At 36.7% G+C, this 27,299-nt stretch overlaps 1 protein-coding gene across 9 annotated transcripts in view; it reads right to left on the bottom strand.

The window, feature by feature from the left end:
• RALGPS2 (Ral GEF with PH domain and SH3 binding motif 2) overlaps positions 1-27,299 on the bottom strand; it is a 187,106-nt gene that overhangs the window by 95,103 nt on the left and 64,704 nt on the right. For 8 of the 9 annotated variants that reach the window (XM_003824699.7, XM_003824700.7, XM_055111072.2 and 5 more), the window contains exons 5-7: positions 18,331-18,414; positions 15,052-15,141; positions 4,752-4,844 (exon numbers count right to left, since the gene is read on the bottom strand). In XM_003824699.7, the coding sequence (XP_003824747.1) occupies positions 4,752-4,844; positions 15,052-15,141; positions 18,331-18,414 (267 nt within the window). The remainder of the gene's footprint in view (positions 1-4,751; positions 4,845-15,051; positions 15,142-18,330; positions 18,415-27,299) is intronic. The other variant, XM_008978367.6, reaches the window with a different exon arrangement.

The raw sequence follows: 27,299 nt of genomic DNA on the forward strand, positions 1-27,299 counted from the left end.
GTATCTGGCTTATTTCACTTAGCATAATGTCTGAAGGTTTATTCATGGTGCAGCATGTATCAAGATTTCATTGCTTTTAAAGGGAGATGAATATTCCACTGTATGTATAAACTACATTTTGTCTATTCATTCATCCACTGTTAGATGTTTGGGTTGTTTCTACCTTTTGACTATGTGAATAATGTTGTTATGAACATTAAAACATATACAATAGCAATTATATGTTGAATACAACAGTGAAATTGTGCATCCTTTTCCTTGATGCTCTTAATATTTTCCCTACATAGAATGTTGTTGTCTTTTTGGTACATTCCCTTTATCGGTTAAAACAAAACAAAACAAAACCATCCCAAACCTTTCCAACTGTATCCTCCTGAATTTATGGTCCATCCTCTGCAAAATCCCTATCCTTAACATTTTCTCTAAGCATTCCCTTTTCTTATAAACCTTGTAACATATGCCTGGAGGTAGGTTAGGTGTAATCTTTGCTCCTTACTCTTCACAATTTCTTCCAGCTCATTATCTCTCACCCTGCTCCCTAAAATTCTCCAGCTTCTATTAAATTGAAGGCACTAGGATAAGTGCTGTCCAACAGAATTTTATGTGATGGTGAAAATCTATGCCTGTGCTGTCCAATATGATAGCCACTAGCCACATGTGACTACTGAGCACTTGCAATGTGGCTAGTATGATCAAGGAGCTAAATTTTTTATTTTATTTTATTTTAATGATTTAAATTTAATAGCCACATGTAGCTAATGGCTACCATATTAAACAAGAGAACCCTAGATTACAACACTTATGTTACTGTCATTTATAGATCTACAAGTCATTTTTCCCCTATATCTTGAAGATTTTTGTAGTTGGAGAAAAAAAATCCATGAACCAAAATTATTATCATAAATCTTGGTGATTGCCATTTCATGGAGAGAATACTCCCAATACTCTGGTTTCTTAGTTTCTGGACTTCTGCTCCAATGATCTTATCTTCTACCACCCTCAGCTTGCACTCCCTTTCTCATTCTGAATCCAGTGATTATTTGACTCCACTGTGGCTTCCAAACCACTGACCAGCCTACCTTTTCACTGTTCATCATCTCCCTCCTTTTACTTGGCTTAGTTTCCTCATCTGTCAATAAAACAACTCTCATATTTTCCGTCTTTCACCTCTTGTGCTACCCTTAACCCTTCTGGTACAAAAGCCTCGAAAAATCCCATCTCTGGTTAAATACAACTCTTGGCACTATTGAAAGCTTATGCTGAATATCTGAACCTGGCTGGAGAATACATAACTCTGCTGACTGGTTTTACTTTAAATTCATGATTTAAAAAAAGTCTTAAGCAGATGGATCCTACATAAGGTCTATCAAACCTATTACGTTTTCTTAGTTAACGCACTCTCACACTCTCCAGATGACTTTTATATCCTCTCTTTCTTCAAATCTCCAACACCTCTCCCATACCACCTTAACTAAAGACCTTGCTTTTTTATGTCTGAGGAAACAAAACAATCAGAACTTCTAAGAATCCCACCACGAAATCTACCAACTTACCTGCATCTGTAACTAAATGTGTTCCCTTCCCTGCTGTTAAAATGGATAAACTATCTTTTCTTTTTTTTTCTTTTTTCTTTTTTTTTTTTGAGACAGAGTCTTGCTCTGTCGCACAGGCTGGAGTGCAGTAGCGCGATCTCGGCTCACTGCAAGCTCCGCCTCCTGGGTTCACGCCATTCTCCTGCCTCAGCCTCCAGAGTAGCTGGGACTACAGGCGCCCATCACCACGTCTGACTAATTTTTTTGTATTTTTAGTAGAGACGGGGTTTCACCGTTTTAGCCAGGATGGTCTGGATCTCCTGACCTTGTGATCCGCCCGACTTGGCCTCCCAAAGTGCTGGAGTTACAGGCATGAGCCACCACTGCACCCGGCGTAAAATGGATAAACTCTTACTGATACACTAGAGTACTAAATCTAATTCTCTTTCATCTCATCAAGCATATCACTGGTATAATCCCTCATTCTCTTGTCATTTTTTTAGTTCTACTAGATTATTGCCACCAACATAAAACATATTGCCATTGATGCCATTTCCAAAAACAAAACAAAATACAACAAATCTTTGGTCTCGCATTCCCTTCCAGGTACCATATTTCTCTGCAAACCACACTGCAGCCCTTTACAGTAAAATTCCTCGAAAGCATTCTCTATACTTGCTGTCCCACTTCTTCATCACCATTCTCTCAACTCCAGTCAGTTTTTCACCCCACTTCTCTACTGAAATCACTCTTCCCGAGGTCACCAATCCTTTCCAATTGTCAGGTCATCTCAAACTTTGCACCTTATTCAAATTATTAGTAGCATTTGACAAAGGTGATCAATTTTTACTGAAACATTTTCTTTACCTAACTGTGAAAAATGTGTCCTACCCGCAATTTCCTTTGTTGATTTCTCCTCATTTTTCCAATCTCTACTTGGGAATCCTGGAGGTTCCCAGGGCTTTTCATCTATGCTCCCTCCTTAGGTAATCCCATCTAGCTTCAAATAGTTTACATTGATGATTATAACAATCTCTCCCTAGACCCAACCACTCCCTTAAACTTGTACATCTAAGTCTGACCTTACATTTCACATGGATGTTTACTAGCCAACTCAAACACAGTATGTGTAAAATAGAACCCCAGCCCACAATGGTCCTTCTCTATACCTCTCTGAATATGAGTAAACAGCACCTCCATTATCTGATTCATGCCACCTCTTTGAAATCATCTCCTACCACCGGGTACCTTCCTAGCTTATTCTACTGTCAACACTGACCACTCTGCCATTTGAATGTATCTGGGCCTTTTTACTTGTTATTACCTCTACTTGGAATTCTCTTCTCCCAGATATCCAAATAAATGGTTCCCTCAATTCCTCCAGGTCTCTACTGAACTGTCATTTATCAACAATTCTCTTACCATGTTACATAACACAGTACTGTCCTGCCTTCCTTTCTACTTTTCTTCAGAGCATTTATTGCTATTTATGTCATTTATTTATTTGTAATTTATTCTTCCCCAGCAGAATGTTAGCTGTATGAAAATGGAACTTTGTCTAGATCATTCACTATTAAATGTCAAGCAATTATAGAGTGCATAGCACAGTATGAAATATTTTAAAATACAAACCATCAAAAGTTTTATTCAGATAAATAATGAAGCTGTTACCAAATAAAAATTATTATTTTCCACAAAAATACATAAGGGAGGCAATGAAAATATCTTCAAGGAAAATAAAAATTAACTTCAGCAAAATCTACCTCATTACTAAACCAAATCATAAATAAAAGTATAGGACTGGGCGTAATGGCTCATGCCTGTAATCCCAGCACTTTGAGAGGCTAAGGCGGGAGGATCACTTGAGATCAGGCGTTCGAAAACAGCCTGGACAACACAGTGAGACCCCATCACTATAAAAACTTTTTAAAAAATTAGTTGGGCATGGTGGCATGTGCCTGTAGTCCAGTTACTTGGGAGGCTGAGGCTGGAGGATCCTCTGAGCCCAGGAGTTGGGGGCTGCAGTAAGCTATGATCGTGCTACACTCCAGCCTGGGTGCAAAAAATAAAAATAGAATTTTTTTTTCACAGCGTATAATTCTTTTCCCTAAAACTTTAAAGATATAATTCATAACTGTATATTTATAATCATTTCCATTCCTCCATGAAATTCAAATTTTAAGAAAAGACAATAAGGCCATAATTATTAAAAAGAATTTTTAAAGAAAACCCTTCACACCAAGGTGTTTCTATAAAATAGAAAAGAGAAACATAAAAAGGATCACAAGCTTTTCCATACTAATGTTTTTCCAATATAGAAATCTACACTGGTTTTCATGGAAAACATCTGTCTCTTCAGATACTATAAAAAGCAAAAGCAGCACTTTGTTAATTAAAAAGTTATATTTTAGTAATAAAAAAAGTTTTAAAAAGTCAGTCATGATTTTAGCCTAGAACCTTAAAAACACATTGATCCTCTGTACAAAATGTAATCGATTCTAAACAAAATAGTTGCTCTTTAACATTAAAGAATAGTATTGAATATAAATAAATTTAATTGAATATAAAATTTTACTTATATAAACTATAAATGAAAAATACCTGAAAAGATTGAGTACAATATCATGTTACTCAAATATGAAAACACACAAATTTGCAGAGGTCAAAATTCATACTCTGATCTCATATAAGTAATAGAACCAAATATGATTAACATAATATCAGCATGTACAGCAACAGCAAATAATTCCATGTTAATCATCAAGTTTTCCATTATTCCTAAGGAAAAAACTTAAGATTTACTCACTAAAAAATAATGGAAATTGAAATCAGTAAAATTTTTTTGAAACCTATGATTCAGATATGCCTCAAACTTTCCAAAAGCATAATCTTTACGATTAAATGCAATTTTTTTGTATTCATACCTTCCATCAGTTGAATATTAAACATTATATTGTCAAAGATACTGAAAGTGTTTCAACAAAAATGATTCTCTAAGGAGCAAAAACTAAGCACCAAGCTGTACCCAAAAATTACCTTATACCCAGTGCACTGCTTAAGGAGAAAAAATGTAGGTATCAAAGAATAGAGTACAAAGCAATTTAAAAATCCTTATTGATTATCATTATATTAACTTTAATAAGAATTACAAAGGAAATGAATATATCTTTCCTTTCCACAGGAAGTCTAACCTTTCATTAACTAAAGAATATTACTCACCGCCCATGTTTTAGTCAACCTGAAAATTGGGGCACTCTGTAGGCCAGAAACCACTGCCATAAGTGCATGAAGGTTATTCAGCTCATACAGTTTCTGAAGATTTGAAAAAAAATGGGGGAGAGGGATGAAAAAGAACAACATGAATACAAGAAAATTTAGACTAACAAGTACAATCTTGGCAACTGGTAGTGTTCCAGCATATATTACCTTCATTACTGAGAACTGTCTTTAGAGTACCCACTGTGTTTACACTAAGTTGTTTTGGTGCACAACAGAACTTACATGTTCTACCCTGGCATTGTCCCCAAACTCTGGGAATAAATCTACCTCTAGTTGAGTAATATATTAAGAAAACCAAGGTTATGTCTCATTATCAAGTTTACATGGTATGATCATGAAAGCTGGTTTCTAGTAAACAGTCTCCCTTATACTGAACTATTACTAAGCCTCTGCTTTATGTTTCAAGTTTCAATAAAGGGTCAACATCCAGGATTCTGATTTGGTTTCCCATCCAGTACTCCCATTATTCCAGGGCAAGGGAGAAACCTGCCTTTCACAGTACAGTCCCTCTCAATTTTCTGCTTCCTCCTACCCAAATCCCCAGATCCTTTTTTCCTCATTCGTGCTGAGACATTGATTTTACAGTCTGTATGCATAAAACTCCTACCTAACACTAGTTTCCAGCACTTTCCCATGAGATCTGCATAACATTTATTGCTAATTTCCCAGATTTTTAAATACTGCCTGATGCTTATATCCTACAAGTCCTGTCTAAAAATCAGTCATTTTACAACTGTCCTAATCCTACAGCCAGGTAAGCCCCAGGTCTAGAAAATGCTGTGGATAGAGCATTTAATTGAAAGCCCGAAGAAAACAAATAAAAACAAAATAAATTAGTAACACAAAACATAATATAAACCTTCATCCAAGGTTATATAATCTAACTGGAAAACCATTCAATGAATGTATTTTAAGCATTTATTATACTAGGCACCATATTAGACTGCATATACAAAAATGAAAAAGACCTATCAAGAAGCTTCAGTCTAGTGAGACATGAAAACAAATACGAATCCAATTTGCATATTTCTAGAATAAAAGTATATATAGGGTTATATAAATAAAAGTATATATAGGGTTCTACAGAATAATCAGCCCCTAACTTTGTCTGAGAGATTCAGATTTCCAGAAATGACACTTGAGAGTGAGGGGCTATGAGAAAGAGGGAATACAATTTACAAAAAGCACAAAGGCATGAAGGTGTCTGGAAGCTGAATATGAGAAGTATCAGAGTACCAGAAGATGAAAACAGGGCCATTTTTACATGTGAAGCCTCTTTAAAGGCTAGATTTGCTCTCATAAGCAGTAAGAACTCCAGTGGAAGATTCGAAGAATTTTTAAATTTGAGAATGATATAACTGAATGCCAGGCATCGGTTCACAACCCTTTATCTGCAATTCTGAGATCTCAAACCTGAAAAGTCAAAGTTTTGTTTATTTGGTAGTGTGGTCTCAGGTTCACTAGGTGGGAAAATCTAACCTGATGTGAGGCTAATGACAGACTTCATTGATCTCACTTAAGGTGAATAATTACATGTTTTGCTCCAAAAATATTGTGTGTTTGATTTCAAGGTATTACATAAGCAGGAGGTGGAGGTGATTGTGATGAGCATACCACAGATGGTATATGAACTATACCACCTTTCTAAAATCTGGGGGAAAAAGTGTATTCCTAAATATATCTGGCCCCAAATGCTTTGGGTAAGATATTATGGATGTGTACTACATTTTGGAAAGATCAGGGAGCAGAAGGTGGCATACAGGAAGGGAATCAGTTCAGAGACTACAGTGAGAGATGATGAGAAGGATCTGATACATTAGTGTCAGTGGAGTTGAAGAGGGGGAATGGATTCAAAATTTAGTAAGGACTACATACCAGAAGTCTGGTAAATTAGACACCTTGACCTACTCTTCCAGTGAAAATAATTAAAAATATTGGGTAAGATATGAAACACATCTTATGAAAATTCACTGTAAAGCTAGCAATAAAGTAAGGAATACTTAGGGCCCTAAAACTAAGGAGAATCCAGAGATGTAAGCTGAACACCAAAGCTGGCAATCCCTTGGAGGACATTTGAAAATCTGGTTAGCTTTCCAAGCTTCATGGGACACATTGCCCAGGGCCTAATCTATGGTGGGGGTTCCAATAAGAGACTCTCATTGCATAAAGCAGAGACACTGAAGGACTCATTGCCTGAGCGTAAGGGCAGGATAGAGGTAATCCTTACCCACCATCAAGAGACTGCCAGACAACAATGCCTGCTGTGAACCTTAGTGCTAAGGGAAGAGGGGAGGGGTCTTATGGAGGTTTGCAGCCCAAATAACTACTTCATAGTAAGAATAAACAGAGGCCAGCCATGGTGACTCACACTTGTAATCCCAGCACTTCCGGAGGCTGAGGCAGGTGAACTGCTTGAGCCCAGGAGTTCATGACCAGCCTGGGCAACATGGCAAAACCTTGTCTCTACAAAAAAAAACACAGAAATTAACCAGGTGCGTGGTGGCATGTGCCTGTAGTCCCAGCTACTGGGGAGGCTGAGATGGGAGGACTGCTTGAGCCCAGGAGGCACAGGTTGTGATGAGCCGTGCTTGAGCCACTGCACTCTAGCCTGGGCAACCCAGCAAGATCCTGTCTCAAAAAAAAAAAAAAAAAGAGAAAAAGAAAAACAACAAAAACCTCATGCTGAACTAGTAGCTTCTGCCTAAGATGTAGAACAACATGAGAAACCATTGTTAAAGCCATAATGGCAAGAAAACAAAATAGATAAAACTTAGAAAACCATTTTATTAAAGACACTGGAGAGTTTTGGACACAAAGAACACAAATAACTAAATTCCAAAGTAAAAAAAACCAACAGCCTTTAAACAGTTTTTCCCCCCTGAGGGCATACGCTGAATCTCTACAAGGCTAGGCAAAGATGAAGGCTCCGACAGGCAGATTTTCCTAAGTAAAATCTGTGGGCTGGTATAATAGACTAGAATCTGTAGGAGTCTCAAACCTAGAGTTGGCTCTGTGTCCACTGATTCACTCCTAATGGAACTTACTTTACTGTGTGTCAGTGCTGGAGGCTGACAGCTGGGTTAGAAAGCAGAGAGAGAGATCTCTGGGACTTAGATCCCAGGGTCCCTACTACAGCAAGGGGCCTGTACCATACAAAGTACAGATTTTGCCCTGAGTCATTTGTGACCAGAGGTTATCTGAAACTAACTAAAGCTAAAACTCAACCCTATCCACCTCAATTCCTAATTGGATCAGAAAAATCAGCTTCTCTCTCTTTTTTCTTTTTTGAGACGTGGTCTTGCTCTGTTGCCCAGGCTGGAGTGCACTGGCATGATCTCGGCTCGCTGCAACCTCCGCCTCCCAGGTTCAAGTGATTCTCCTGCTTCAGCCTCCCGAGTAGCTAGGACTACAGGAGAGCCCCACCATGCATGGCTAATTTTTGTATTTTTAGTAGAGACAGGGTTTCACTATGTTGACCAGCTGGTCTCAAACTCCTGACCTCAGGTGATCTGCCCGCGTTGGCCTTCCAGAGTGCTAGGATTACAGGCGTGAGCCACCATGCCCAGCCAGAAAAATCAGCTTCTCATTCTTGTTCCCTCACAGAGGATTGGGCTTAACCACCCTGGGAGAAGAGAGTATTTACTCCAGTCTCTACCATTCTTTTAAATATAATGTTTAAAGGTAGAAAAGTCAGAAAGGAAGAAGTCAAATCTGCCTTTATTTTCAGGTAACACGACTGCATATGTAGCACCAAACAATTAGAAAATGAGCCGGAAAAACATTTACAATAATATCAGAACATTGGCTGTCTATTAGAAATAATGATATGCAACAGGGCTTCACTGAAAATAAAGCACTGCTGAGAGAAATTAAAGAAAACTTAAACAGAAATAAACCATGTTTGTGGACTGAAAGTCTTAATGTTGTTATCAATTCTTCCCAAAGAGATCTATAAATTCAATAAAACCTCAATCAAAAATGGAAGCAGGCCATGTTGTAGAAATTGACAAGCTACTTCTAAAATTTCCACAGATATAAAATGGAGATAGCATAGCCAAGACAATCTTGAAGAAGAAAAAAAAATTAGAACACTATCAGTTTGCAAGGCTTACTACAAAGCTACAGTAATTAAGACAAAGAGATATTGGAATAAGAACAGACAAATAAATCAAAGGAACAGAAATATACCTACACATATTTGATCAAGTGATTTTCAACCAAAATGTCAAAGCAGTTAAACAGAGAAAAGAATGGAGTTAGCACAATTAGATATTCTTTTTTTTTTTTTTTTTTTTTTTTTTTAAATTGAGACAGAGTCTCTGTCGCCCAGGCTGGAGTGCAGTGGCGCGATCTTAGCTCACCACAAACTCTGCCTTCCAGGTTCAAGTGATTCTCCTGCCTCAGCCTTCTGAGTAGCTGGGATTACAGGAGTGCGCCAACACACCTAGTTATTTTTGTATTTTTTAGTAGAGTTTGGCCAGGCTGGTCTCAAACTCCTGACCTCAAGTGATCTGCCCGCCTCAGCCTCCCAAAGTGCTAGGATTACAGGTGTGAGCCATTGTGCCTGGCCTAGATATTATTATGAGGAAAAAAAATGAACCTTAACTCCTACACCTTCCACCAGACACAAAAATTAATTTGGCTGGGTGCGGTGGCTCACACCTGTAATCCCAGGACTTTGGGACGCCGAGGTGGGTGGATCACCTGAGTCAGGAGTTCGAGACCAGCCTGGCCAACATGGTGAAAACCCATCTCTACTAAAAATACAAAAATTAGCTGGGCGTGGTGGTGCATGCCTGTAATCTCAGCTACTTGGGAGGCTGAGGCAGGAGAATCGCTTGAACCTAGGAGGCGGAGGTTGCAATGAGCTGAGATTGCGCCACTGCGCACCAGCCTGGGTGACATGAGCAAAACTCCATCTCCAAAAAAAAAAAAAATCACTTCAAACTATAATACTTCTAGGAGTGATCAAAGGAAAATGTCTTTATGACCCTGGATTAGGAAAAGATTTATTAAACAAGACACAAAACACAGTAACCACAAAGATAAAAATAACAAATGGGACTTCATCAAAATTGAACAGTTCTGCTCACTAACCAAAAGACAGCATTAAAATAAAAACGCAAGGCATAGACTAGGAAAAAATACTTATTTCTGAAAAGGGTTTGTATTCAGAATACATTAAAAAAATCCCTACAACTTGATAAGACAAACAATCCTATTAAAAATATGGGTAAAAGATTTGAAAGGATAGTATCACAAAACAAAATATCCAAATGGTCCACATACATATGAAAAGATACTCAACCATCACTATCATCAGAAAAGTACAAATTAAAACCACAGTAAGATACTATTACACACCCAAAAGAAAGGCCAGATTAAAAAAAAACATTAAACACCAAGTACTGGCAAGATGTGTGGAGTAACTGGAAGACTTATTGCTGACTGCAATTTAAAGTGGTAAAACCAACCGGGTTATGTTGGAAAATAACAATATTTGGCAGTTTCTAATAAAGTTAAAACATATTCCTAATCTATAACCCAGAAAGTCCACCATTCCTAGGTATAATCCAAGAAAACTCAATGCATACTCCACAAAAATGTTCATAACAGTTTTATTCATAAAAGCCAAAGTAAAAACAATATGTGCATTAATAAGCAAATGATAAAGAAATTGTGGAATATCCATACACTGGAAATCTACTTAGCAATAAAAGAATTATCAATAACATGCAATGTGGATGAATCTCAACAACATGGTGAGCAAGAGTAGTCAACCACAAGCAACAGCTTTCTGTAGGATCCCACTTACATAAATTCCCAGAACAGCCTTCATCTATATTGTAGCAGTGGGGTGTGTTGGCAGGGCAGTATGGAGGAAATGTTGTTTGGGAAAATGCTTGAAGGAACTTTGTTGCAACATGAAGGGCCTTATGAGAAATGGGCCCTTACCAGACATTGAATCTGCTGACACCTTGATATTGGACTTAATCCTCACAGTTCTCTAGAATGTTCATTGTTTATAAATGTTTGTTTTTACAAGCCACCTAGTTAATGGTATTTTTGTTATAGCAGCCAGAACAGACCAAGACAGAAATTAAGGATCAGTAAATCTGACTACTAAAATTAAGAACATGTAAATCAGAAAATACGAAAAAAGTGGTAAGACAAGCTACAAATAGCAAGATACATGCAAAGCTTATGAGAACTAGCATCTAGAGTTATATAAAGAACTCCTACAAAAATCAATAGAAGACTGCCAGGCGCGGTGGCTCACACCTGTAATCCCAGCACTTTGGGAGGCCGAGATGGGAGGATCACCTGAGGTCAGGAGTTCAAGACCAGCCTGACCAACATGGCAAAACCCTGTCCTACTAAAAAAAAATACAAAAATTAACTGGGCATGGTGGTGTGAGCCTGTAATCCCAGCTACTTGGGAGGCTGAGGCAGGAGAATCACATGAACCCAGGAGGTGGAGGGTGCAGTGAACCAAGATTGCACCACTGCACTACAGCCTGGGCAACAGAGTGAGAATCCATCAAAAAAATAAATAAATAAAAACAAACAAACAAAAAAACCAAAACACACACAATAAAAGACCAATACCAAAACAGAAAACTGCTGAAAGATCTTAAACAGACCTTTCAAGAGAGAAAACCTAAATGGCCAACATAGAAAAGATGTTCACTCCTATCAGATTCAATGAAAAGCAATTAAAACTAAAATGAGATAAATTTCACATCCACCAGAATTGGCAACAATGAAAAATTTTGACAATATCAGATGGTGACATGGATGTGGAGCAACAGGCATCTTCATACATTGCTAGTGAGCATATATAAATATAAACCAGTTTGGAGGTTATCTATAACAAAGCTAAAGAGATGAGGGGCCAGGTACAGTAGCTCACACTTGTAATCCCAGCACTTTGGGAGGCCAACATGGGAGGATCACTTGAGCACAGGAGTTCAAGACCAGCCTGGGCAACATAATGAGACCTTGTCTTTACAAAACAAAACAAAACAAAACAAAAAAACAGAAATTAGCCACGGGTGGTGGCATATGCCTGTAATCCTAACTATTCGGGAGGCTGAGGTAGGAAGATTGCCTGGGCCCAGAAGGTCAAGGATGCAGTGAGTTGGGATCACACCACTGGCCTTCAGCCTGGGTGACAGAACAACAAGATCCTGTCTAAAAAAAGAGAGAGAGAGAGAGACTCAGTAATTTCACTGCTAGTACGAACTCTGTATTTCTAGGGCTTCAACCGTCACATAAGCACCAAGAGACTCATACAAGAATGCTTATGGCAGCAGGGCTCATAATAGCCAAGAATTTGGAAATAATCCAAAGTACATTGAATAATTTGTGATATATACAAATAGGATACTCTACAACAGAGCTACTCCCAAAACCATTAAGTAACACTGCTGAGTTATGAAAGTACAAAAGTAAATATGGAATAATTCAATTTAAACAAAATCCAAAAGCATATATTTGCAGCAATATATGATTCAGAAACATACACACTGTAAAAGAAAAAATTCAAGGCAGTAGTTCCCATTGCAGTAGAAGGGAAGGAGGTGGCATATGAAGAGGCATATGAAAATTCCCAGTGGTCAGTGGGTGCATGGGTATCCACATTATCATTCTTTTGATACTTTAAATATTCTTATATTCTTTTGTATCTATGTGATGGTAAGTTTGATGTGTCAACTTGGCTAGACTATTAGTATCAGTTATTTAATCGAACCCTAATCTAGGTGTTGTCATGAAGATATTTTGTAGATGCGGTTAACATCTACAAATCAAGAGATTCCACTTGATAATGTGTGTGGGCCTCATTTGATCAGTTGAAAGGCTTTAACATTGAAAACTGGGGTTTCCTGGAAAAGAAATTCTGCTTCAAGACTAGTGCCTAAACTCCTGAGTTTCCAGCCTGTTGGCCTACCCTACAGATTTCATACTTGCCAGCCCCTTCAATTGTATAAGCCAATTCCTAAAATCTATTTATACATTTTATATTTAGATCTCTTTATACATGTTTATACAGAATGCTACGGTTCTATCTCTCTGGAGAATGCTGACTGATAACAATACTCAAGTAAGAGACCTGCCAGTTTTATAACAAACAGTATAGAAGGCAGAGAGTCAGAATAGAAGGGTTTAAGGGACAATGAGAAAAAAACAATTATGAGTTTAGAGCTTGGGATGAAGGCAAGTGCTGTCAAAAATAATTCAAAGTCTGAACTGAAGTTAAATGATTGTTTGATGAAGACAGTGGTAGGTTTGAGCAAAATTTGGTGGTTTTGAGTGGAACATACAAGTAAATTTAAAAACTAACAAAAATATCAGAAAATAATAATGCAGAATCCATGAAGAATCATTAATTTTTATTAGTTAAAAACCAGCATTGGCCAGGTGCAGTAGCTCACGCCTATAACCCCAGCACTTTGGGAGGCAGAGGTGGGAGATCACTTGAGGTCAGGTGTTCAAGACCAGCCTGGCCCAACATGGTGAAACCCCATCTCTACTAAAAATACAAAAATTAGCCGGGTGTGGTGGCATGCACCTGTAGTCCCAGATACTTGGGAAGCTGAGATGTGAGAATCACTTGAACTCGGGAGGCAGAGTTTGCAGTGAGCCGAGATCGCACCACTGCACTCCAGCCTGGGCCACAGAGCGCAACACCACCTTCAAAAAAAAAAAAAAAAAAGTATTTACCTAACATATCATCACAAAGAATTTCTAAAAATATTTTGACACTTTTGCAAAATATCAAATTTGCAGAAGGCTAGCTCTGCCACCTAGTGCCATAGAATGTTAGAATACAATTGCTCCCATGTTCTTAAGGAAAATAGGAAAGAGTTATGACTTTTAATAACTGTAAACATGATATCCTCATTTTATTCTGCCTTCTTTCGTTCACATGTGAGGAAAGTTACGTATTTATTACAAGAGTAATGAATGAACGTGGCTACAATTACCATACTTCTTAGTGAACTTAACATTAAAGGAAACCAAAAATATATTACCCTAAAATATACTTCTTTGACATATTTTGAGATAGCTATTCAGAGGGCCTACGGACAGATATAGCCCTGAAAAGCTGCCTTTTGTGGAGGAGATTCACATCTGTAAAGAAAATCTACAATGGTGAAATGAACAGCTAGGCTTCCTCTGAGCATCCTCTCCCTTGTCCAGATCTAGGAAAGATTAACTCAACCATAGGCTACCCCAACTATTCTTTCTGAGGGTAGCTCTGAGATTATCTGAGATATTTCCTTGAGGTATCTGTCTTTGCTTAACATGTTTTTCTCCCTTCGCTCTCCCATAACCTGTAATGCCACCTCCCCTAGAGCTCAGAGAAACTTGGTCTCAGGACTTCGTTCTCTGGGCTCATTCATTTTACCTGAAAATCACTTACTCTTATGTACCCCCTCCCCCAAAACTCCCCTCTCCCCAGTGAAGAAGATATTTAAGCATCAACCATTTGGCCCTGCTTTGAGTTTATACTTTGTATGACTCCTATGCACATGTAATAAATCTGCTATGCTTTTCTCTCATTAACTTGTCTTTTGTTACATGGCTGCCGGCCTTGACCCTTCATGATGGAGAGGGAAGGGCTCACTCCCCCTTTCTGCCCCTCCAACCAAATTCAGAGTTGTTACAAGTTTTAATAAAATCTTGGTATCCTTTGTAGAACATCCTGTCTCACCCTTCTAATTTCCAACTACCTTTGAAATCCATGCTCTATTTCTCTTGCTGTATTTATTATCTATGTCACACAATAACTGTTCAGTTAACAATGTGGTAATATCACATATACCATTCTCTTAAAAATAAAGTCTTATTCTTCACATGGTTCACTTCAGAAGTGAAGTAGTATTCTCCTACTTAATTCTTTATGGCTTTCTTCATCACCTGCAGAATAGTCCAATATTTTATAAATATCATACTTTACCATAATCCAACCTTTGTCTACTTATTCAGTAAAACAGATCACATAATTCAGCTACTCAGAGAGTGGGAGGAAGAATATAAAAGAAAAGGTAGGAAAACAGGAAGAATAAAGGAAAAGGCAGAGAAAGTAGGCATCCAATTTTAAAAATTGACTTATATCAATGAGCCTTATTTTTCCAGTATCAATAAACAGTGAATAAAGCATCACGAATATTTATTCACTTACAAACATTTATGAATGGTTGAACTCAAAAATAAAAACACAAGTTTTTCTTACCTTAGCAGTTTTAATATAGTGGCTCAAAACTTCTGCTCTAATTTTTAATGTTTGAGCATGAAGAATCTCTCTAACAACCCAAAAGCTTACCTGTAAATAAAAATTTTAAATAAATATCACTATGATTTTTAATTTGTAAGTTTTTTTTGCTGTATTTTAAAAAATTTTGGCAGAATTAGGTAAGCTCTAAAATTAAACATTGTAAAAGATGCTACTTATAGCAGGTTTTTCTGTGGCTGTGTAATTCTACATGACTGTTTATTTAGATTGAGTAGAATCATAAGTGAAGATTCCCAAGTAGGGTTTTCTTGGTGTAAATAAAACAAAATATCAAAAGAAAAAAATATATATCTAAGTTAACATTCTAAGATTAAAACTGCATTTCAAAAATTTTGTAATGCTTTCAAATAAAACCATCTTGATTTAAAAAATAATTAAAACTAATTTATTAGAAGGCAGATTAGATATATAATATGAAAATGCTCTACTCTGAATAGTTTGCTTATTATATGATACAATATGTCCATGTAATACACTTTAATTCATGTACTATGAAAAAAAGTCAAAGCACTGTAAGTTGGTTCACTTATACAAATCTAAATACAGAATATAGTTCAAAATTATTGTGCAACAAATAATGCCACTGCCTCATATTTCTTCACATTTTTAATGAGAAATATTTCAGATTTTACTTGCAATTTTCATCTGTAAAGAAATGTCATTATGTATGTATTTTACATATATTTTACAAATATATATGTAAATATAAAGTATACATATTTTACAAAGTCACCTTAATACTTGTTACTATACTTGGGCTACTAATAGTAATAATCCTCCCCAGTTCTAACAAGGTTTACTCCTAAAAAAAAAAAAAAAAATCAAGTTATGCTATGGAAATCTTAACAATAACCTTAGCAAATATCAACTACGAATTCAAATCTAAAGTGCATGTTCACCAACTTAATTAAATTTAACATCAGGCAAATTTTAATACAAATATTATGGTGATTTGTTTTGTTTTGGAGACAGAGTCTTGTTCTGTTGCCCAGGCTGGAGTGTAGTGGGGTGATCTCGGCTAACTGCAACCTCTGCCTCCCAGGCTCAAGTGATTCTCCTGACTCAGCCTCCTAAGTAGCTGAGACCACAGGTGTAAGCTGCCATGCCCAGCTAATTTCTGTATTTTTTTAAATTGAGACAGGGTTTCACCACGTTGCCCAAGCTGGTCTCAAACTCCCGAGCTCAGGTGATCCACCAGCCTCTGCCTCCCAAAGTGCTGGGATTACAGGCATGAGCCACTACACCTGGCCAACGTGACTTTTTTTTTTTTTAAGACAAGGTCTTAGTATGTTGCCCAAGCTGGTCTTGAACTCTTGGGCTCAAGTGATCCTCCTGTCTCAGCCGCCCAGCAGCTGGAACTACAGGCACTTGCCACTGCACCTGGCTTAGACAAATGCTGTGGTGATTTTAAGCATACATTCTTTGTCACTCTCTATCAAAAGTTAGGACGTATATCACTTCTTACTGAATCTGGGCAGGCTTGTGACTGCTTTGATGAATGTTAGTGAAAGTGACACTGACTTCCAGGACGAAGTCATAAAAGACCATGCAGCCCCTGCCTCGATTGCTGGAACATTCTCTTGGAGAGCCCTAAGCTACTATGTAATAAATCCAGCCACCCCGAGACCCCCATACTGGAAGGGTAAGTGTACGCGCTCCCCAAATGACAGTCCATTAAAGCCAACTACATTTAAGAACGCTGACCCAGAATAACCAACACCAAGACATGGTTTCATAAAATTACTGGACTCACAAGAAAAAATATTTTTGCTATCAACCCCTAGAATTGCTGGGTTACATATAACAAACTGTTTTTTTTTTTAATGTATTTCTGAATTGGAAGAAAAATAAAGGATTTCCTCTAGAGATCAAAAACAAATAAGGAAATAAAAGCAAAGCAGTGGTTACAAGAGTGGGTACTGTAACTGCCCTTGGAAGATTTCCTATCTCAGTGACATAGGGGCTTGGGACTTAATGCTCCTTCAAAGACATAATACAAGGCCTCACACCTCTCCACTCCTCCATTTCTATCTAATGCTACTCAAAGGTCTACAATCTCAGTGAAAAGGCAGACTAAAACAATTCACTTATTTTTCAACTCCCTTGAAAAAGGGAGACAACATACAAGTGCATCTATAATAATGTAAGCTCTGGGTGGTCAAGGAGAAAAAAGAAAAACTCTTTGATAAGAATTTGTAGACTGAGAAGAGTGACTCATGCTTACAATCACAGTGCCTTGGGAGGCTGAGGCAGGAGGATCGCTTGAGGCCAGGAGTTCGAGACCAGCTTGGGCAACATAGTGAGACCTCATCTCCACAAAACATTCTTTTTAAATTAGTCTGGCGTGGTGGTGCATGCCTGTAGTCCTGGCTACCTGAGAGGCTGAGTCAGGAGGACTGGTTGCAGTGAGCTATGACTGCAGCACTGTACTCCAGCTTGGGTGACACAGACCCTGTCTCTAAAAAAAGAAAAAATTAATTTAATTTTAAAAGAAGAATTTGTTAACTACAGGCTGCCTTTAACTGGATTTGGTATTTAAATTTTTACTACAGAGAAGTACAAAGATGCCCCAAGCAAAACAATAAACATAAAAAACAGTCCCAGGTCTGCGACAACCCTACGTATGAGCAAAAGCAAACAAAAAGCCTCTTAGAATAATGTATTCCCTCAATTGAGGCAGCAGCAAAATTCTCATGAATAAAGCTTAAACAGACACGAGCTTTCAAGCCAAAGATACAAAATTCACTATATATCTTTGAAAAAACCACTTTAAGAATGAGCAGAAATAGAGTAGTAGTACCCCAAGAAGTTCCAATAATAACACAGAAACTATGTTGAAAATTAATAAATTTTAAAAATAAAATAAAAATAAGAAAAGAGCATGACTGGTGTAAAAGCATAGAGATTTGAAACAGATAAAACACATCTGAAGAGAATCAGTGAACTGAAATGTAGATCTGAGGAAATCACTCAGAATGGAGGACAAAAACAGAGAGAAAATATGTAAGGTTAAGAGACAAGCAGGAAAGAATGTCAAGTTCCAATAAATTTTCAATAGGAGTTACAGAGAAAAAAAGAGATCATGCACAGAGACAATACTTGAGAGATACTGGCTGAAAATATTCCAGAACTGATGTAAAAAGTTAAATTATTTCTTAAGGAAAAAGTATATATTGAGGAACTGAATTTCAGACACAGTATCAAAATTTATAAACTCACATGATTGAATCTTCTTGTGAAGGCAACTGCATTTGGTGCAGAACTATATTTTTCTTTTTTATTCCATCCACAACTTGAAAGCTCCTGGAAAATTAAGGTGAAAATTAAATATAAGTAATAGCCTAGTTTTTTTCTGCCAGATTAAGGCTTTCAAAACATTAGAGACAGTTTGTGTTCTTTTCTAGAATCACTTTATTTAATGGGAACATACATAATATTATATCCATTCAGTTGGATCACAAAAGCAAATTTGATTAGCAGGACATAAGAGAGCACAATGACTATGAAAACATAGGCAAATTTACATTCCACAGGCAGAATACTGGTGGATTCTTTTCTGAAAAGATTTGAATCCCAAGAGGAAAAGATCCACAGATAAAGATGAGCATCCCACAACATACAGTGAAGACTATTCAGTCACCCAGAGCTCCCAATCAGCTTTCTAGTATCTCACTCTTTGAGCTAACAGTCAATTACCCCAAACACTTGAAGAAACCTTTAATAAAAGGGATCATGATGCCCAAAAAGTGCCTGTCGACAGAATACAAAATGCCCACAAACTTGTATATTAAAAAATTAATTTTCATTTTACACTAACCTCTAACTGAAATAAGACAGTCCTTTTAGTTATAAAGGTAGGCTACAGATTACAGTGGCATTGGCAACACATGTGATGTAGTTACCAATCAAAATCACTGATATTTTCATATCACATTACAGTTGATGCAGATACCTTAAAAATATCATTTACACTCATCACTGCTTCAAACTTATGGTAGTTATTTTATTTTTTTGAGACAGGGTCTTCCACTGTTGCCCAGGCTGGAGTATACTGGTAGGGTCACAGTTCGCTGCAGCTTTATCTCCCTGTCTCAGGCAATTCTTCCACCTCAGCCTTCCAAGTAGCTGGGGCTACAGGTGTGTACCACCACATTCGGCTAATTTTGTTTGTATTTTTTGTAGAGACAGGGTCTCGCTATGTTGGCCAGACTGGACTTGAAGTCCTTTGCTGAAGCAATCCTACTACCTCAGCCTCTCAAAGTGCTGGGATTACAGGCATGAATTATCACACCCAGATACGGTAGTATTTAAGACTGACCTCTAGATTTTAATACATTAAGGGCAAAGAAGCACATGTATTGCTGTGTAACAGCTTTACAAAATATTTTGTAAGTATATTTTAATAGAACTGATTTCCTTTTAAAGAAGGGTTAGCATTCCATAGGCTTCAGCCTGCCGGACGGGTCCAAGGTCCGAAACAGGTTAACAAACTTCTGTAATACAACAATAGCCAGGGAGAGAGAGAACCACAACAAAAAAAGAAAAAGAACTGAGGAAATAGAGTTAGGGCAGAGAACGAGTTAGGGCAGGGAGCGAAGAAAACTGAGAAAAAAAGAAGCCAAAACCATATAATTATTATTTTTTAATACACGAGAAAAAGACATTGTATCCATTAAGCAAAAACAGGAGGATATATAAAAAGAAATATTCAGAGAACAAAATAGAGCTTTTAGAAATAAAAAATATAAGAGAAATTTGAAAGTCAGTAGAAGAGTTGTGAAATAAAGGTGACTAAATCTTTTAAACAAAAAGTTAATGATAGGAGTAAAATGTTGTTATGCTAATTTGAAGACCATAAGAGTCAACATCTGAATAACAGTAATTTTAAGAGGGAACAGAGAAAACTGATCAGAGATTCAAAAACAAAACAACAACAAAAAACAGCACATATGGAAAACAGGCATCAGAAGGTATCAGATATCTTAATAGCAGCACTGGAAGTTAAAAGACAACTGAAGCAATGCCTTCAATTTTGAAGAATTCAATTTTCTAGAATTCTATATCCAACACAAATAACAATGAAGTTTGAAAGTAGACTACAGACATTTTCAGACACGAACATCTCAGAGAATTTGTCTTCTATGTACCTACTCTCTGAGAACTAGTAGAGTATGTGCTCTATCAAAACAAACTAGCAAACAAAGAAAAAGGAAGATATGAGACCCAGGAAACTGAAAAGCCAATATAGAAAAAATATATATATATATTGGGAATCCTCTGATTAACAGCAATGGGAGATCCTGGGGCAAAGCTATGAGCAGACCTTTAAGAACAAGAGTCAAGAAAGGAGCAAGAGGACAGAAATTCCAACAGACATCTGTTTCTGAAAGTGAAAAAAAAATTCCTTATGTGTTTGGAAATATTAAGAAGAGACATTCAGTACATTCACTTCTGGCAGAAATTTAGTGATGGATACAAAGAAAACTAAAGTACATTTTAGCTCAAAGAAAACAAAACTTAAGTACAGTTCGATTGTAAAAAATATAGTTACTTAGTCAAAATTGTGATATAACTGTATGTGCAAAAGAAGGAGAAATGAATTATATAAATGGGGGGGAGAGAATATAAGACAGTGAAATCATCTTCTATAGTAAAGAGTTAACATATCATACTTAAAATAGAAAAATCAAGGAAAAGTAAGGATTTAGATATATTATGTGAAAAACAGACATAAATTCCTCAAAGCAGAAACAGCTAGCCAACTATCTGATCTTTGACAAACCTGAGAAAAACAAGCAATGGGGAAAGGATTCCCTATTTAATAAATGGTGCTGGGAAAACTGGCTAGCCATATGTAGAAAGCTGAAACTGGATCCCTTCCTTACACCTTATACAAAAATCAATTCAAGATGGATTAAAGACTTAAACATTAGACCTAAAACCATAAAAACCCTAGAAGAAAACCTAGGCATTACCATTCAGGACATAGGCATGGGCAAGGACTTCATGTCTAAAACACCAAAAACAATGGCAACAAAAGACAAAATTGACAAATGGGATCTAATTAAACTAAAGAGCTTCTGCACAGCAAAAGAAACTACCATCAGAGTGAACAGGCAACCTACAAAATGGGAGAAAATTTTCGCAACCTACTCATCTGACAAAGGGCTAATATCCAGAATCTACAATGAACTCAAACAAATTTACAAGAAAAAAACAAACAACCCCATCAAAAAGTGGGTGAAGGACATGAACAGACACTTCTCAAAAGAAGACATTTATGCAGCCAAAAAACACATGAAAAAATGCTCACCATCACTGGCCATCAGAGAAATGCAAATCAAAACCACAATGAGATACCATCTCACACCAGTTAGAATGGCAATCATTAAAAAGTCAGGAAACAACAGGTGCTGGAGAGGATGTGGACAAATAGGAACACTTTTACACTGTTGGTGGGACTGTAAACTAGTTCAACCATTGTGGAAGTCAGTGTGGCGATTCCTCAGGGATCTAGAACTAGAAATACCATTTGACCCAGCCATCCCATTACTGGGTATATACCCAAAGGACTATAAATCATGCTGCTATAAACACACATGCACACGTATGTTTATTGCAGCATTATTCACAATAGCAAAGACTTGGAACCAACCCAAATGTCCAACAATGATAGACTGGATTAAGAAAATGTGGCACATATACACCATGGAATACTATGCAGCCATAAAAAATGATGAGTTCATGTCCTTTGTAGGGACATGGATGAAACTGGAAATCATCATTCTCAGTAAACTATCACAAGAACAAAAAACCAAACACCGCATATTCTCACTCATAGGTGGGAATTGAACAATGAGATCACATGGACACAGGAAGGGGAACATCACACTCTGGGGACTGTTGTGGGGTAGGGGGGAGGGGGGAGGGATAGCATTGGGAGATATACCTAATGCTAGATGACAAGTTAGTGGGTGCAGCACACCAGCATGGCACATGTATACATATGTAACTAACCTGCACAATGTGCACATGTACCCTAAAACTTAAAGTATAATAATAAATAAATTAATTAATTAAAAAAAAAAAGAAGAAGAAGAAACAGCTAAGAGATCTGGGTGAGAGTGGAGCTCCAGGATTGAGGTTGGAAAGATGCGAATAACTGAGTTAGGATTTTGCTATATTTTGTTCTCTTATGCAAATATTTGACTTCTTAAACATGATACATGCAAAACTTCAATAAAATCTTAAATTAAATTAGAAACCAAAAAAAAAAAAAAAAGGAATAGATTGAGTCATGGGAAGATTGAGGAAATAGTTAAGATGATACTATAGTCCTTCAAGAAAAAAGTAATGTTCCCTCAACCAGGGCACTGTCAGTGGATATGGATACGATAGACTCAAGATACTCTGGAGGCAGACAGGACTTCATCAAGAATTGGACTCATGTGATGTAAGCTAAAAACGAAGTCTGCAGAAGTACTAAGATTCCAGGTTTCTGCTTTGAGCAACTGAGATAGGGAATACTGAGGGGAGAGATGACAATTATTTCTACACAGTAGATAAGGAGTGAATGCTGTGGAGATAAAAACTGCCTTTTTAAATCTAAAATTAGATCATATCTTTCAAGCTTGAAATTTCTGAAAGAAATAATGAAATGATAAAAAGCAATTCTATAGCAAAAATAAAAATTTCTGGATATTCAATTAGCCTAGCTATATGATCATTTTATATTATCTCCCTGTAAAAAGGAAAACATTTAGTAGTAAAAATTATATTCACACAAAAATATTATGACAATGATACTGAAAACATCAAACTGCTAGAAACATTTTTGTTCTTTCCAAAATCACAGCATACATACACAACTACATAAAGATGTCATATTTTAGGATAAAATTCCTAAGATTAAATCCCTAAGTAACTGAATTCGTTTTTAGCCAATTACTATAATTACAAAACTTACATTAATGCTATAATCAAAGTGTCTATCAAATTAAACTTATCAAACCACTCAAAGTAGCCATTTGACAAAGAAGTCAAACTCCATTATAGACTTTTACACAAAAGGCTGATTTCATTTTCCTATTGTTAAGTAATGCTATAATTACAAATAATGAATATCCTTGCACCTTTTCTGACATTTCTGATTATTTCTTAAAAATATAGTCCTACAAGAAATCACGAGGTCAAAGAGTATGAACCTTTTCAAGGCTTTGCTACCTGTCAAACTGCCCTCCTGAAATAGTGAATCATTTACACTCCCACGAGAAATGAATGTAAGTTTCACAACACTCTTATCAAAATGAGGTACATAGTTGACCCTTGAACAACATGGGTTTGAACTGTGTGGGTCCACTCATACACAGATTTTTTTCAAAAAATATTTTGGAAATTTTGTCTTGAAGATTTGCAACAATTTGAAAAAACTTGCAGACAAACCGCATGGCTTGGAGTATCGAAAAATTAAGAAAAAGGTTGCAGTGAACCGAGATCACATCACTGCTCCCCAGCCTGGGCAACAGTGTGAGATCATGTCTCAAAAAAAGAAAAGGGAAAGAAGGGAAAGGGAAGGGAAAAGAAAACAAACCTTCATGATCAAAAGAGAAATCATATTGAGGAGAACTATGTATATGAGAAATATGGGAAAACTTTAATAAGTGCTGAGCTTTGACTGAATACCAAAAATCATTACTAGAAATTAATGAAACTACAGAATCCTTTGGCAAAACTTCTGCCCTACTCAGCATTGGAAAATTCATACTAGGGAAGAAACCTGAAAATATAGCCTAAATTATGGGAAGGAAAAAACTCCTGTTTCTGTAGAAAGGATGCTATTTTACAAAAGTCACATTGGGTGGATAACACTTTTGCAAACATGACTCCAAAATGATAAACAATGGGAGATCATATGCCTACAGGTTATACAGTATGAAGTTTTGAAATGGTCATTTATCAATCTCTAATAGTAAACAGGTGAGAAGGTATTATTCTAAGGTGCTAGAGATACCAGTGAATGGAGCAAAGATTCCTGCCCACATGGAATTTATATTCTCGAAATGGGATGACAGACCCCAATCTGTACGTGCTTGACTTGTGACAGCCCCCCAGACTTTATCACCTATTAAGACTCCTGGGCTGGGCATGGTGGCTGATGTCTGTAATCCCAGCACTTCGGGAGGCTGAGGTGGGAGGATCACTTGAGCCCAGGAGTTCAAGACCAGTCTGGGCAACACTGCAAGACCCCATCTCTTAAAAAAAAAAAAAAAGACCCCTGTGGTTTTGATCGAAATTCTTATTTATTAAAGCCTTATAACTACTAACTGCAGCTCAACTCTGAAATTACCCACTTCCAGGAATTTCTCAGAAATCTATAAAGTATTTTAAAGATCAACCAGTCTAAATACCCTTTATTTAGATTTAAAAAAAATTTCAAGGCCAAAGACAAGAAACAGATTGTATTAGCAGCACAATTTATAAATAGCAAAGCTGAAACAAAAATACAAGTCTTCTGGCTCCTTGCTCTTATGGTTTGGCCGCTAAAAAATTATCTTCTGTAATTCAAAGGGCTTTTAAATAAATTTTAAAGTAAGTGAAATTAAGTAATTAAGGATTTATTGAGCACCCATTCAGACTGCTGTGTGTTGGACCCTGATTTTACAAAGGGTGAGGGGCAGCAGCAAAATATATGGCAATTTGTCTTCAAAACTGCTTTAAACTAAAAAAGAAAAGACGGAAAGTGAGAGAGCAACTGTGTGAAAGTAAGAGTTGCAAGGGTATATTAATAGTGGTTGAATATAGATGATGGAACTTTTCCCCTTCTTTATAATCACTGTAATTACAGTTTACAGTTACAACCATGTTATTGTATTTTCTCCCCGCCACTAAGAGACTACATATCGAGAGGAAGGGGGAACAGTAAAAACCAAGGTTTTGTGTGAAAGGGATCACTATCCATAGAAGTATCCAAATTTGGTCACGCAGCTTGGGCCAATGGACAAATGGAACATCTTAGGATTTCTGCAGCACCAGTATGGAAACGCCAGGGCACAGTACTGAGGCCAGGGGTGGAGAGGGAGCTGTCAGGATATATATAACTGACTGAGCTGTGACCAATCTCAGTCCCAACAACCACAGACAGACACTAAAGAATACTCCTATTTCTAGAGCCAATGAGCTGCAGCCGTGTAATAGCATTTTATTCTTTCAATAAATATGCTTCAGAGTTGACAGGAGAAAAGAAGGGGAGAAAATTTAGGAGGTAAAGTCAATGGGAGATACTGGAGAACAGGAGAAGAAGGACAGAGAAAGAAGTGGAAAGGCTGAATTTTTGGTTTCTCAATTGTATTAAAAATGGATGGTTCAGAGCACTCAGAGAACCTTAAAAAACTTAACAAAATATGAGTGAACTTTTTTTCTATGTAATTAGATTTCTACTAAGTAGTTTTTAAAATGACTGGTGAAGTTTAATGGTGAATTCTTTTCTTTGGTAAACATATCTGCCTGTCTTCTCTATCATTACACAAAAAACTAGAAAATAAAGTACCAAAACCTGTTTTCTTGTTCTTTAATCTGAAGTAATTTCAAGTGTGTTACAGAATTGGAGAAAAACCAGGCTTAGCATTATGTTTGCTTCAGATCTGCTTTTAAAGATGTGATTTTACTTATCCAGTATTTTATCAATGACCAAGGACAATCTTTGTACAAAGAAAAATAATTTTTAACACTTCAGAGATAAGACAGTTTCTACAGTGAAATAAAAGACTTGGAATTTTTCTTTTTTTCCCCCGAGCAATTCTGAGATATATAGTACAACAGACATTGTAGGTAAGCAGCTTTATTTCTGAGCAAACAACTGTACTTCTTATAATTGCCCTATAGTTTCTTCCTCCAAGTCAAGAACGAGTTTAGGTAGAACACGTTTAGCTAAATTCTGCTTGACATACGAGAGTTGAAAATGCAGAATTCCATAAACTAGTAAGAATTACCAGGTCCTACTTAGGAAATTAAATCAGGAGTGGGAGATACATATTATACGTAACTCAGAAACTGTCTACAATATTGAAAGCTGAGACTTGCGTGGTTCAATCACCAATCTGCAACTAAAATCACTATACCACACAGTTGGATTCAGAATCTATATTCTTCAAAATTGAAATTTAGTTCATATTTTAATATAAATAAACCATCACCTAAAATAATGTTACATGTGGAAACACAAAAATGAGCATTGATTTAAATAGTTTTCAGCCTGGTGTGCTGGCTCACAATGATCCCAGCACTTTGGGAAGCCGAGGCCGGGGGATTGCTTGAGCCCAGGCATTCAAGACCAGCCTGGGCAACGTAGTAAGACCTTGTCTCTATCCAAAAAAAAAAAAAAAAAAAAAAAAAAATTAGGCAGGTGTGGTGGTGTATGCCTTTAGTCTTAGATACTTGGCAGGCTGAGGTGGGAAAACCACTTAAGCCCAGGAGATCAAGGATGCAGTGGGCCGTGATCATGCCACTGCAATCCAGCCTGGGCAATACAGTGAGACTCTGTCTCAAAAAACAAACAAAAACAAAATACACTGAAGATCTTTTAAACAGTTTTATAAAGTATATGTATACTTTTAATATACAATTATATATGAAGTAGAGACCTGAATATTGATATAATGGACACAAACATAAAATTAATTTACTAGTTATAGACTCAGTTATAACCAATATCTTTTCATAATATCTGAGGTTTAATTTTGATTTAACAATAAGAATTCCTTTATCCTCCAGTGAAGGTAATATTCTAATGTATACTATATAAAGAGACATCATTTTATGTTAATAAAGATTAATACACTGAACTGGCTGCCATCATAGGTTAAACAATCTATTTTTAACTTATCAGTAGCAAGAGTTTTGACATAATAAACAATATCTGTACAATCATTTTGGAAAACAAATTAGCAATAGTTGATTAAAAATTTAAAGATGCTCTATAATCCAGTGATCAATGCATTAAAGTGTATATATCAACATAGATGCTAGTCAACAATGTTGAACATCAAAAGCATGCTAAGAAGACAAGAACATCAAAAGCATGCTAAAAAGACCGAAACAACAGAACACCATCTACATAAAATATTTGCAACTGCAATAGCATGCGTTAAGGGATATCTATACATAAAGAAAAAATATAACTAAATAGACAG

This window comes from Pan paniscus, chromosome 1 (assembly GCF_029289425.2).
Source record: "Pan paniscus chromosome 1, NHGRI_mPanPan1-v2.0_pri, whole genome shotgun sequence".
NCBI classification, from domain to species: domain Eukaryota; kingdom Metazoa; phylum Chordata; class Mammalia; order Primates; family Hominidae; genus Pan; species Pan paniscus.